The following is a 14,827-nucleotide window of genomic DNA, read 5'->3' as shown; positions in this document are numbered from 1 at the left end:
CACCCATCAGAGCTGCTGCATGTTCTTGAAAGGCAAAATCTTGTAAATTGACCGCCCGCGGACAATGATCTACCATCATTTGTGCTTCGTGCAGGTTTAAAGCAAAAAGGCGCCGACAAGTAGTCGTGAAAGCTTAATCTGGATTGCCCAAGAAGTAATTTTAGTGCTTACTGGCGCTGAGCTCCTCGTTCAGGCAGCCATTTTCATCGGTGACATCACTTCCTCTTATGGGTGCACTCTTTCCTGATAGTTCACACATGTGCACACTAATTCACACATGCATGATGGTTCCCGTATGCACACTCCTTCTGAAGGAGTGCGCCCTCTTGGCAAATAGTGTACAGTATTTACAAAATGTGCAGATTAGTATAGGCAAACAAAAAAAACAGAAAGGGGGAAATTCTATAAATGTTGCTCAAAAATTGGCACTATGTGCAATTTCTATAAACTTCTTTAACTTTGGTGCCAGACTTTTGCCTACTGAAAACTGGTGTAAATTCTGGCGCCCATGTTAGGCAAGCTGAGGCAGTATTCTGTAAGAATGCAAATAATTTTTCGGAATGCCCCTAACCTACCTATCCCCCAGATTTTATAAACTTGTGCATGCAATTTAATGCGTACCACACAAAATTGCGTGTGCAAATTATAGAATGGCAACTGTTAAGCATCTAATGCAATTATTAAATTAGGCACTTATCCTATATAATAATTTGCACCTCCGTCTGGATGCCTGGGTTCGTAACACAGTTCCCATTGGTCCGCCCTGGGGAAGACGTCACAGGGCGGACCAATGGGAAGTGAGAGGGAAGGGAACCCAGCACCAGCCACCGGAGGTAAGTAAAGAATCCCCCCCACCTTTGAGTTCCATGACCCCCTACCTCCCTCCCTCCCTACTACCACTCCCGTCCGTCCAAGTTCCACGGGCCCAATCCCGTCCGAGTTCCACGCCCCCCCCCCTCTCCTCTGATTTCCACCGCCCAGCGCCTCTCTCCCTCTTTCTCTGTGGCCTCCGAGTGCAAGCAGGACATGTGCTGCTGCTGCCTCCGCCCTTTGTAAGTGCCGGCTGTTCTATAAAACTTTTTACTTCCTGCTCAGCCAGCAACAGTGAAGTCCAGCACGCACGGACGCTGCTTCAGACTGCCTTCACTTTCGCTTCTGTTTCAGCTGTGCCTCTGGTCCCGCCCTCATTTCCTGTTCATTTGCGCTATTCTATAAGGCCTAACTCCTATGGCGCATATCTGAAAAGGGGGCAAGGCCAAGGGAGGAGCATGGGCATGTCAGGGGAATTCCAAACAGTTGTGCATATACTTAAAGAATACAGATCAGTTCGCCCAACTTGGGTACCAGCATTTACACCAGGTTTCAGCAGGCTTAAGTCTGGCGCCCAAAGATGCGGCATGGAACTCGGCACTAAGTGCAATTTTATAAAGGATGCATGCTTTTTATAGAATTGTGCTTAGCGCAAATCTTTTCTGGTGCCCATCTTTAAGCGAGATTTATAGACTTTTCTCCTTCACTTTTGGTGCACTTTCTTGAATTTACCCCATGTGTTATATAGTCATTTTGTTGAAAAAAAGAAGAGAGGTAAATAGAATATTGTTTGAATGAAGAAATGCATAGTTAGCTTGTTGAGCTAATGTAAACTAATCACACTTGTGCTAACTGGTTGGTCCAGTATTCGAATTACCTGGATGAATTGCCTTTCTTGTTTAATTTTTCTTGTAGATAAATTTGAAGACAATCTTCGATGCAAATATTTTTGGAGGCCAAAACGTGTTGAACTGTGCTTTGGCATTCAGCACTATGCCGGAAAGGTTAGAACATTTATTTGCATTCACTACTAATCTGCACATCTTGTTTCTGCAGTAGTTTAGTGTCATCTGTGGATGAGCCAGGGAAATTTCCAGGCTTGGGAGTGTTCAGAGGTAGCAAAGTAAGACTGAGGGAAGGATTGTCCATTCAGTAAATCCTGGATTGTCATTGACCAAAGGGTCTGTGTATAAGAGAAACCTTTAGAGAGAGGATGTGTCTTCTCTTGCTGTTCGGAGTGCACCAAGAGGAAACTCATTGGATTAGCATCCAGGAAAGTCAGCCCACTTGTGTCTCAGAGATAAAATTCTAGTTCCAAGATATTGTTCTCCAGCAACATACTGAAATGAGTTTTGTATGAATTTTTCTTCTGTTTTCCTAGGGTCAAGGGAGAAAGGCTCTAGAGGGAAGAGTGTGAGACCTTAGGTTTTCATTCAGTGAGTGCTCAAGTTGGTTAAGCTTGGTTGCTCAGAGCACGAGTTCTGGACTTTTGGTTTCCTATTTTTCTCAGCTTTCCTAATTGCTTTGATGAGCTGTTTTGAGTAATATTGAGGGGGAAGTTATCAACATGGGCTACTGTTATGGGTCGTTTTACCACAAGTCTCATTGCATAAAATGGGACCCTTTGCTAAAATAATCCAACTTGTGGTAAAATATCCCAATTTAAAAGTAGCCCTTGTTGATAACTTCCCTCTTACTCTTGCTTTAGAACAAATACCTGGACTATGGACTATTTTTGAGAGGAGTGTGGTTAGAGGACTAAATACTGTCACTAACTGGATCACTAGCAGTTCCATCCTAGCACCACCCTTGGGTTGTCTGACACTATACAGATAGTACTGAGGTGGTTTGTATTTAACAGCACTATCTGGATGGTGACGCTGAATATCCCCAGATAGCTTTGGCTAGGGGAAATATCCAGATAACTGCTGCAATAGGCTCTAAGCCCACATTAAATGGGCACCTAAATAGTGGCACCCAGCTATAGAATTGCCCCCTAAGTTGCACTGTCCCCTCCATCTACAGTCCTGCTAGTGGGAGGTGCTGTTTCACTCAAGGGCAGGCCAAGGTGGGGGCCTCAGCTAGCACTCTTCTGAGGCAGCATCGCCTTCCGCCCTTACTTCCCCAACCCCTTTCCACCAATTTACCATTTCTTTCTCGTGTTTCCAAAGGCGGTGGCAGCAATTCCCAGAGGCTGCCCTGCCGCCAGTTCTGGCCCCTTCTGTCTACTACAGCCTGCCTCAGAGGAAACAGGAAGTTACATCAGAAAGGTGGACCACAGTAGAGAGAAGGGGCTGGGACCGGCAGCAGAGCAGCCTCTGGGAATTGCTGTTGCTGCCTTTGCAAAAGTGAGAAAGAGAAGGTAAATTGGTGGAAGGGGGCTGGGGAAGGAAGAGGGGAGATGGCAGACCATGGGGGGGGGGGGGGGATGGCAGCTCATTCCTCACCTTGGGGGGGGGGGCAGTGGCGGGGTGGTGGCTCCGGCTTATTCCTCAACTCAGGGGAGGGCGGTGGTGGCAGCTCATTCCTCATATCGGTGGGGGGGGGGCAGCGGTTGCTCATTCCTTGCCTCAGGGGGGCGGCAACAGCCGCTCATTCCCCCCTTCAGGCAGCAGATTGTCTTGTGTGGCCTCTGGTTTCATTATCATGTTTTCACTAGTGAGGGGCAGGCAAGCTCTGCAGGACTCCGGGGAACCTGCCTGTCCCTAGTGACTGAAAACCTAATATTGAAGCACCACTCCCCCACTGGCAGGAATGCAGTTGAAATTCTCCTGCTCAGCCTAGAGGAAAGAATGCTAGGTTGTGCTTTTCAGATTTTGCATCACATCACAGGCCATTATAACAAAACTAGTGAGGTTATTTGAAGATATCCTAACACTCCTCTGCATTAATGAAATTTGACTGTTCATTTCCACTAACATTGCTTTTTAAAAGCTTTCTTTATCCTACATTAGGTTCTGTATGATGCTTATGGTTTCCTTGAGAAGAACCGAGACACTCTCCCTGCTGATATAGTGGTAGTGCTGAGAACATCAGAGAACAAACTACTTCAGCACCTGTTCTCAAGTCCTTTAACCAAAACAGGTACTTCTTGGAACACTTTTGTGGATATTATAGCTGCCGATTGGAAGGCTGATTGGAAGGCTGTCACTATTGAACCATCACTGCAGGAATGTACTGTAGTCAGAAGTGCATACAGCACAAGATTGGTTACTGGCTGGGGTGCAAAAGGCTGCAGTGTTGTAAAATAAGAATTCCATTAGTTTTGTCCTACTTTCCTGTCTTGTCCAGTGGCATTTGAAAATATAAAGTGAAGTGCCCATATACCTAAAGCAGGGGTGTAGCTAGACCTCGCGGTGGGAGGGGGGCCAGAGCCCGAGGTGGGGGGGGGCACATTTTGGTCTGCTGAAACCGCTGCGTTGCCTGCCCTGTTCTCTCTTCCCCTCACGTCCTGCACTCTCCTTTTAGTGAAATTGAGCATGCTCAGTTTCACTAAAAGGAGAGTGCTGGACATAAGGGGAAGAGAGAACAGGGCAGGCAACGCAGTGGCGCTGGAGTCCAGCGCTGGACAAGGCTTCAGCTGCTGGAATTTGACCCCCATGGCCCCATGTAGCTATTCCACTGACCTAAATGTTCAGTAAATAAATAGTTCTAGGCTACAATAGTCTTAGGTTATATTTAGGGCTTCTGGTTGTAGGTGTTTAGACAGAAAGACATCTGAATTGTGTCTGGAAGCGAGTTAGAAAATTCAGCATCTCTGCTAAGTCCTTTGGAGACAATATTCAAACTATGCAGAGATATTTTTTACCCCCAGGGTTTACTCCTCAGTAATCAAAGCAAAACTACCCAGATTGGAGGTTGTTTTGCTCTAGTTCCTGCATAAAATTACCTGCAGATATCTGTGCCTGCTTTTCCTGTGGGAAATCTTTCTGTCAACAATGCACGAGGTTTTGATTATACAAACTATGGGGCCATTTTATCAAACAGCAGTGAAAAGTAGCCTTAGTGCACCCTTATGCAGGTCATTCCCAACAGAGGTGGCCTGATCATTAGGCCACCTGAGGTGGGGGGCTTTGGGTGGCAGTCTTCAGGAGTGGCATCTCCCCCTTTGTGGTGTTTTACCTTATTTATTTAGATTTTGCTCCCACCTTTTTCAGTAGTAGCTCAAGGTGAGTTACAATCAGGTACTCTGGATATTTCTCTGTCCCAGGAGGGCTCACAATCTAAGTTTGTACCTGAGGCAATGGAGGGTTAAGTGACTTGCCCAAGACCACAAGGAGCAGCAGTGGGATTTGAACTGGCCACCTCTGGATTGCACTAGGCCACTCCTCAACTCCTCCTGGTCATGTTCCAAACCTGGCAGAGGTAGCCTCTTCCCTTTACTGTGGCCGCCTCTCTGATGTAACTTCTCATTTCGTCAGAGGCTCAGGCAGCCACAGTAAAGGGAAGAGGTGGGTACCGGCGGCAGGGCAGTGATGAAGTAAAAGCTGCCCAAGGGGGGGGGGTGGCATCTCAGCCTGGTAGGGGGCCAGCATCTTGGCCTGGGGGAGTGGCATATTAGCTCCACCACAAGCGGCATCTTGCCTTGGGCCGGCCCTGGTTCCCAAGCATTAACACCATTTTTACCGCTGGGGTAAAATGGACTATGTTTCTATTTTCCTTATTAATGGCCATGCGCTAATTTTCCAATTAGCTTATGAGCCCACACCACCACCTATTGTTTAGGCGGTAAGAGTTCATGCGCTAAACCTGCAGTAATCAGTTAGCGCACAGCAATACCCACACGCTAACTGATTAGTGCTGAAAACAACCACTCTCCACCCCCAGACCTGCTCCCAGTGCTGAAAAATAAATTTTGTTTTTTTTACTGAGGGAGTAGTGCATGCACATCTCAAAATTACAGTGGTTCACCTCAGCGCACCCCACAGTAAGCCATTTTTGCTATGATAAGCACACATTAGGGCTTACCACAGCTTTGTAAAAGGGTCCCTGTGAGTATTGCAGTGTAGTCCATCCATGAAAGCCTTCAAACAACGCAGGCAAAATTAACTATGTTATAGAGCAGTGCAGGTAAATAGCCTCCATCGAGAGGGGGAAAATGCAATTTTTACCTACAGGATTAGCTTTGAAAGTTGCTTTCCCTGTGCTCGTTTTGAAGTGTCTGATCATTTTACTTTTGAATGTCTCATTTTCTTGGATAGTTGTGCATTTCCATTTAGCATCCTGGTCATAAAGCCAGTGATGCAGCAGGCTTGTCCTGAAAAATGTTCCCCTGGGAAGGTGATGCCGTGCTGTTTTTTGATAATAGTTATCTTGTGTCTATGTAGGCTTATTCTTGCCTTTAACTTCTGTCCTGTTTCACCAGTGTAGCATCCGTATTCACCTTTTCTCTATGCTCTAATATATACTACATTAGAGAAGGGGCATAAATAGAGCCCCTTTATATTGAACCTCTTTTGTATACGGGTAACTCGGGGGGGAGGGGGAGGGAGTCTTGTAAAATGTACCATATGTTTAAATGTACTAATCATAATATGTTACCCTCTCAAGCAGAACATTTTTAAATGAGTCAATTTTCCTGGCTTTTGTGGTACATAGAAATATTCTATCCCTTATTTGTTATCAAGGGTCATTCTTTTATTTTAAGAGGGGGATAGTCAATAAAATTTCTGATTATTTAAAGGCACACATTAAATAGCCTGCATACCAAGAATATTGGTAGGGGTTTGTTTGAAAAAAGAAACCCTGGTGGCAGGAATGACAGTATGAGGGTAATTCTTCATGGATCGCCTAAAGTATGGTGCTGGGATGATGCACCCTAAGGGATAAATTCTATAAGTGGCACCTAAAATCAGCACTGAAACTTTTACATGCTGAGTGCTATTCTATAAAGCGTATGCGTCCTTTATAGAATACCGCTTAGGGCATAAACTGCGCCTAAATATAGTTGCCGGCAATTATGCCTGCTAAAAGCAGACGTAAATGGCAGCTCCTAAATTAGGCACGGTTCGGCTGAATTCTGTATTTACATGCCTAAAATTTTGGAATGCCTGTAAAACGCCCCTAACCATGCCCTACAAAATTTACATGTGCTAGTATTTATGTGCGGATTGTTATAGAATGCAATCTGCGTGTAAATCCTAATTAAGGTCAATTAATTTATTAATTTATTTTTTGTTTTATTTAGATTTTGTTCACACCTTTTTCAGTAGTAGCTCAAGGTGAGTTACATTCAGGTACACTGGATATTTCTCTGTCTCAGGAGGGCTCACAATCTACGTTTGTACCTGAGGCAGTGGAGGGTTAAGTGACTCGCCCAAGATCACAATTAATGCGAATAATTGGTTGTTAGCAGCCAATTATTGGCGCTGATTAGCTTAAGCAAATAAGTTGCATGTGCGAATCAGCTACACGTACTGATTTGTGTGTGCAACTCTGGTCGACGTTTATAGAATCCAGGGTAAGCGTGCAATTGCCATTATAATAGCTCAATGGATGGTGTAAATGCTCATGCCTAACTGTAGGCAGTTAGGCGCATAAGTGATAGTAATGTAGAGGATGTGCACATAAGTACTAGGCATACCCCTGAACTACCCATGCCCCCCATTCAGTTGCATGCTATGGCTTTTGTGTACACATATTGGACCTTATTCTATAAAGGTTATGCTCCTAAACTTACGCTCCTAAATTTATGCTCATAAAATACAAGCACAATCTATTTTGGAGCACAGAGTATGCTCGTAATTTATGCTCATAAATTTAGGAGCATAAATTTTAGGAGCGTAAATTTAGGAGCATAACCTTTATAGAATAAGGCCCATTATGGAGTACGGACTAAGGGCAGTTACACGCATAACTCCTAATTTGTGCCTATTAGCACTAATTAACACCAGTTATTGGTTAATGCCAATTAACAGGTAATTAAACAATAAGAGGTCCTTTTACTAAGCCGTGGTAGGCTCTACACGCATGCATGCATGAGACTACCACAAGGCCAGCATGCCCTCCTGGCAGTAATTTCAGATTTGGTGCGCCCATAGTGCGTGGATTATTTATTTACTTATTTCCTCCTACGAGCGCCAGTACCGGCGGCAATCAGCACTGGTCACCGCGCATGCAGTGCATGAGCCTTTACTGCTAGATCAATGTCTGGCATTAAGGGCTCAGGCCGGTTTGGGGCATTCGCTGGTTTCATTTTTACCACAGGCCCTTTTCCTGACCCATTAAAAAAAAGTCCTTTTACATCTCCTTGGGGGGGGGGGGGGGGGAGGGAATGGATGGGGTGAGGGGGGAGGTTTTCTGTCATGTTAGTAGTGGTTTGGGGAACCAGCATGGTTACTTGTAATTCTGGAGTTTTGGGGTTGGGGGGTAGGGAGGGGAAGAGGTTGGGGGAGGGGAGGTTTATACAAATTTGTAAAAACTTTAGATGATAAGATAATTGCTTTGCTGTTCGTCAGGTGCTAACATCTCCTTTTAGTCGACTGGGTAAATTTGAGAAACCTATCTTGGTTTGCAAAGTATTGGCACTGATATGTCTATCACAAAACTGCTGGAATGGCGCATTAAGGGTGTCACTACAAAAGATATTTTATTCTGCCCAGTTGAAGCAAAGCAGCTCACGGTAGAGGCATTAAGTTTTTTAGTATGGGATTATCAGAAACAAGGTCCCCTTTGTAGGTTCAGGTTGCAGTTGTGTATGTTGCTCTTGTATACCTGACTTCATTTGTTTCGCTGCAAGTTCTTGATGTATATCTGGATTGTTAATAATAGATTTAAATATAAAATTTCACCAGGCAGCTATATGGCAGAGAGAGGGGTGAGAGGGGGGAAATAACATGATAAAAGCTTGAAGACTATAAGTAGTAAACTGTTTTATCCATGTATTTATATAGGATTGTGTTGGTAACATTTAGAATGTGGATTTTGTTTTGAAATGTCATCAATAAAAAATTGTTGAATACTAAAAAAAAAGTCCTTTTTTGTAGATGCAGTAAAAACTGGCCCAGCGGGCACCCAATACACGTGTCTACACTACCGCAGGCCACTGCTTAGTAAAAGGGCCCCTAAGTTATGCATGCAATTGTCCTTATTCTATAACTTGTGTGCATAACTTTGCACACTAAGGCGTGAATTCTATATATGATGCCAATAAAATTGGTTCAAAGAAAAAGCACTAATCTTTAAATGGCGCTTAAAGATAAGTGCAGTTTATAGAATAGTACTTACGCCCGGGTGTGGCCATTCTTTGTGTCGAAATTAGGCATGTATCCTCATTATTCTATAACTACCCCCATGAACTTTAGCAATGTCCCCGTTCCACCCATGACCATCCCATTTCCGTGCCCTCTCTTTGAATTCACATGTAGAATTTAAGCCTGGATCCCACACTTAAATTTACACATGTATATTTTAATTAAATCTAATTAGTGCCAATAATTGCTTGTCAACAATCCAATTATCGGCATTAATTAGCTCATTATTCAATTAGCAATTTTTAGCAAGTTTTATAGAATTTGGGGTAAATATAAAGTTAAGTGTGCAAGTTTCTACAATTAGAGAGTATGCCTTTAAATTTTAATTTTGGCATGAAATATGTAAGTATAACATACAGCCAGTAACAAGTTTCAGGGCAAAAAATCACAAAAAATGTGCCTCGATAATATTACCAAATAATTCTCAGAAATATAATCAATGAGGCAACCTATGATAATCTATTTCAGGACATAGGGCTCAGACCTTTCAGCTTTTTTTTTTCAGTGAAGTTTTGGTAGGGCAACATGGCAGGTTGAAGATCTATTGGATCTATATGGCAGCTGATTAAGAAACAGCACAAAGGTTCATTTTGAGTGAAGGAGTTCTAGGCATCCATGTTCATACCCTGTCAAGTCACAGCAAAGAGAGGGTACAGTCCAAATAGCACAAGAAAGCACCAGGAGCCTTCAAAAATGGGGCAAAATTCCTTTATGCACACAACTTAAGAAGCAATCTTCTGAAAATGACCCGAGAGAGAAGTGAACCATTAGCAGGGTCTGATCTCCGTGCGGGAGCTTCAGTCCTCCTCCCATCAGGCTCCGATCTACAAGACCCCTGACGCAGGTGCTGAGCGCTGAAACATGGCCCGTGTCAGGTCATTTTCTGAAGATTGCTTCCTAAGTTGTGTGAATTAAGGAATTTTGTCCCGTTTTTGAAGGCTCCTGGTGCTTTCTTGTGCTATTCACACCCTGTCAAGTGCCATTGTCATAAGTTTTAAATAATTAAGACATTGATATTAGTGTATAAAATCAGTGAGATGGAAGCTTTTATTTCATGGTTTGATAAAAGTGAATATTCTGTAGAGTTTTCCAACATCTGAGTAAACAAACAGCATAACATTAAGATAAGGCCTGCTCACCATAGCCATATCCTGATTTTCAATAGGATTATTCTTTCCAACTTTCCAAATAATTTCATGCTCCAGTAAAAAGAAATCAAACTATAAAAATAGTTCTCATCAGGACCAGTACAGAGAAAATGGGTTTGCATAAAAAATGATATTAATATGCTTCTTTGCATTTTTACATCTATTTTGTTTGCTTCAGTTATATCATTTGTTTTTAATTCAGTGCATTCATTTTTACATGTGCTTAATTGTTTTGGTGTGTGCTGTTTGCAAAAGTAGACATGTAAGCACCAGGGCTGATGTTGCCATTAAGCAGAAATCACAATGTTGTGTGGGAGACAGGGAAAGGATGGTGGGAAGGGCAAATCTTGATGGACAGAGGTAGGGGCAACCACTTGAGGGGGAGGAGAAGAAGTGATAGTCATATTCTATGGAGGGGAGAAGAGGGCAAAAGTCAGGGATGGATGTTGAGGGAAGAGGAGGAGAGGTCGGGGAAATTTCTAGGGGAGGAAGGGGAAGAGGAAATGGACAGATACTGGGGAGATGCAAGAGGAATGGATGCTAGAGAAGGAGGCAAGAGGGGCGGATGCTTAGGAAGACAGAAATGTGGTGATAAAAGATAAGAATAGGAAAGAAAGGACCTCTCTTTTCTGCTCACTTATGTCCATAACAGTGGTGCTGGGCAGAGTGCAGAGTGAGACAGATGTTGGGCAAGGATGGAGGAGAAAGTAAAAGGTGATTTCCTGCTGGGTAGGGGGGAGAGAAGAGAACTGAGAAAAATGTGTTGGAGGGGGAGAAAGGATGGATGTTGTTCTGAACTCACCACTGTTCAAGAAGGAAGTGTTGTGCCAAAGCTGCCATTGTGAGTAGGAAGCTACTGCAGCTGCTGATAGTAAGTCATTTGGGGTTGGATTCAGTGTGAGGTCGAGGTTGGGGTCGGGGGGGGGGGGGTGGAGCACAAGGCTGATGGGTGCTTGGCTGCATAGGGAGAGGGATGGCCTAACAGGAAAAGGAGGTAATAGTGACTCTCTATAAGATTTTTGTGAGACTTCATGTGGAAACTGTGTTCAATTCTGGAGACTGTATCTTCAAAAGGATATAAAGAAGATACAGTCAGTCCAGAGAGTGGCTACTAAAATAGTCAATGGTCTTTGTCATAAAACATATAGGGGCGTTCGAAATAAGTATACTTTAGAATAAAGATGGGAGACGGGATATATAACAGAAAGCTTTAGAATGAGGGTCAGAATGATGGTGAAAGGGGATAGACTCAGGAGAAATCTAAGGACATATTTCTGTATGGTGATGATGGTAGATGTATAGAAAGAACTTCCCAATGAAGGTGGTGGAGAGGAGCATAGGAGCATAGGTATAAGAGGCTTAGACAAGCTAAGCCTCCCCTGCTGTGCTCTGAGGGGTTTAAATTGTTGATTTACCTCCATCCTCACAGCAGGAACTGCAGTGAAAGCCCCTCTAGCCTTGTGAATCAGTTGTAGAAATTGGTTTATGGTTTGTTTACCTTACTGCTGGGAGAGGGGGGGGGGGGTTGGCTGGAGGTGTCCTGGGTTGCCAGGGAGATATTTAAGGAGGATGACTTCCTGACGTGTACTGAGGACAGATAGCAGCAGAATCGGATACTGGCCCAGCATGATCAGAAAAAGTCACCAGACAACAAAGGTAGAAAAGATCATTTTATTTTCATTATAGTGTTTGGAATAAGTCCACTTTGAGAATCAGGTGCTCAACATTAAAAGTTTATATTTATTTACTTATTTATGGCATTTTATCCCATATTAATTAGGGTGTTCTGTGGCTCTACATGAGAATTGTGATGATATGATCCCTTGTTTCATATTGTTGACGGTTTGCATTTTCCTTATGGGTGGTATATTGGTGTATTAGGTTCTGCCCAGTGTAATATTTATGGTACAGTAAGGTTCTGAGTGTGTTTTTGCACAAAGTTGTGCATAGTGTTTTGCAGTTGAGTGATTGTGCTTAGAATATGCTTTGAGCAACCACTTTATTCTTTGACATATGATACATATCTAATATCTAAATTTAATAAAGGGTATTAATTGTGACTTTTATTTTTATTTATTTTTTCTGTGTTATCAGACAATTATGGATTTAAGCTCCACCCCTGGCCCTACCCCTAACCCCACCCCCTTTAGCCTCCCCAAACAGTTGGGCCACCGACCGCCTATGGAGAGGAGGATGGTATCTGAATTCAAGAAAGTGTGGGACAAATACAGGGGACCTCTGAGTGAGAAGAATATGGAGCTTAATAGTTGGTGTGGATGGGCAGACTGTATAGGGTGTATGGTCTTTATCCGCTATCGTTTTCTGTTCATTTTAGAAGAATCTTCATGTATAAATAGTGACATTTGCACATGTAGTATCACAAAAAGTATGTAAAAATAGATATAGTAAAGCCAAAAAAGGTAAAGAGAAGGGCAACAAAAATGATAAAGGGAATGGTTAGCAAAATACATATTAGACAATGAAATACTAAAATTACCACTCACATCTCTTTAATGTTATTGCAGTAAATTCTGTCCTAATTCACATCTGCATTTTATTAACATGCTTTAATGTAATATATGAATTGAGATTAACATAAAAATAGAAAAATTGGAACTGAAACTAATTGTTCTTTTACAGTAATATATCAGGAATAGTTCTGAGGCTTATGTTTGCTTTCTTCATGTAGCATTATATAGATGTCTCTAGTTGGCAAGAAACAGGGCCATTTTATAGCTGTTTTATAGTTTTATCTTAGACATAAACTCTCTGACCTTTCCTCTCAATCATATTTCTAAATTAGACTTGCATTATAGTTTCTGCTTATTGAACACCACTGTATCTAATGAATTTCTACATCAGTTACTTCCTTAGAAGAATAAATCACATTCTGAAACAATGTGCATTAAGATTTTGCAGGGTTGGCTGTTTTAGTAATTTTTTATAATGTTAAACATACACGAGCATTACGATAAATACAGAGCTGACAAGTGTTGTCTAAGCACTGAATTTTTGGAGAATTGCTTCATAATCTGGATATGTTGTGAAGGATTTGTCCCAAGAATGAGAATCTTCAGGTGTCTGAGGAGTGTGGTGCAAGTCCAGAAATCTCATAGTTGAAGTGTTTTATTGACATTTTCACCAGTTATCATATTTCAATATGAATTATTGAATTGTCTACAATCAGTATTCAGCTGGCGGCAGTCAGCATTTTTTTAACGCACGTACCGTTGCTGGCAAAATTAGACCCAGATTTTCAATGCCAGGCCATGTCCTAGTGTTGGCATTGAATATTTGGGTCTAACTGGACTTTTCCTGGCTGCCAGTACTTATGCAGGTCTTGGCTGGTATTTAGCTGGGCAGCCTTATAAAACACTTACACACAGTGAGCCTGTGGAAAATCACTTAGCACCCAACTGGCACTTATGCACATGAATGTTACATTCACACATATAAGTGCTAGTATTCTATCATCTTAGGGGGTCAATATTTAAAGCGATTTAACCAGTCGGAAATGATTCCTGGCCAGTTAAATCACCTGTTCAGGGCTAACTTCTAATTGTCAGCAGCACTTAAAAAAACAACTTAAAAATCTAAAGGTGGACAAAGCCATGGGACCGGACGGGATCCACCCCAGGATATTGAGGGAACTCAGAGAGGTTCTGGTGGGTCCTTTTAAAGATTTGTTTAATAAATCCTTGGAGACGGGAGAGATTCCGTGGGAGTGGAGAACAGTGGATGTGGTCCCTCTTCACAAAAGTGGTGATTGGGAAGAAGCTGGAAACTACAGGTTGGTAAGCCTCACTTCGGTTATTGGAAATGTAATGGAAGCAATGCTGAAGGAAAGGATAGTGAATTTCCTGGAAGCCAATAAGTTGCAAGATCCGAGACAACATGGTTTTACCAAAGGTAAATCGTGCCAAACAAATCTCATTGAATTCTTTGACTGGGTGACTGGAGAATTGAATCAGAGACGTGCTATAGACGTAATCTACTTAGATTTCGGCAAAGCTTCTGACACGGTTCCCCACAGGAGGCTCTTGAATAAACTAGACAGGCTGAAGATAGGACCCGAAATGGTGAACTGGATTAGGATCTGGTGGACGGACAGATGCCAGAGGGTGGTGGTAAATGGAATTCGATCGGTTGAGGGAAAGGTGAGCAGTGGAGTGCCTCAGAGATCGGTGCTGGGGCCGATTCTGTTCAATATATTTGTGAGTGACATTGCCGAAGGGTTAGAAGGTAAAGTTTGCCTTTTTGCGAATGATACTAAGATTTGTAACAGAGTGGACACCCAGGAGGGAGTGGAAAACATGAAAAAGGATCTGCAGAAGCTAGAAGAATGGTCTAAGGTTTGGCAATTAAAATTCAATGCGAAGAAATGCAAAGTGATGCACTTAGGGAGTAGAAATCCACGGGAGACGTATGTGTTAGGCGGTGAGAGTCTGATATGTACAGATGGGGAGAGGGATCTTGGGGTGACAGTATCTGAGGATCTGAAGGTGATGAAACAGTGTGACAAGGCAGTGGCCATAGCTAGAAGGTTGCTAGGTTGTATAGAGAGCGGTGTGACCATCAGAAGAAAGAAAGTGTTGATGCCCCTGTATAAGCCCGTTG

The 14,827-nt window shown here is 42.8% G+C and overlaps 1 protein-coding gene across 1 annotated transcript in view; it reads left to right on the top strand.

Annotated features, from left to right (window-relative positions):
- MYO3B (myosin IIIB) overlaps positions 1-14,827 on the top strand; it is a 634,284-nt gene that overhangs the window by 342,187 nt on the left and 277,270 nt on the right. Inside the window, 2 exon segments of the mRNA XM_030210853.1 lie at positions 1,726-1,814; positions 3,765-3,894. Of these exon segments, the coding sequence (XP_030066713.1) occupies positions 1,726-1,814; positions 3,765-3,894 (219 nt within the window).

Source organism: Microcaecilia unicolor, chromosome 7 (assembly GCF_901765095.1).
Source record: "Microcaecilia unicolor chromosome 7, aMicUni1.1, whole genome shotgun sequence".
NCBI classification, from domain to species: Eukaryota; Metazoa; Chordata; class Amphibia; order Gymnophiona; family Siphonopidae; genus Microcaecilia; species Microcaecilia unicolor.
This window is presented reverse-complemented; position numbering and strand designations above follow the sequence as displayed.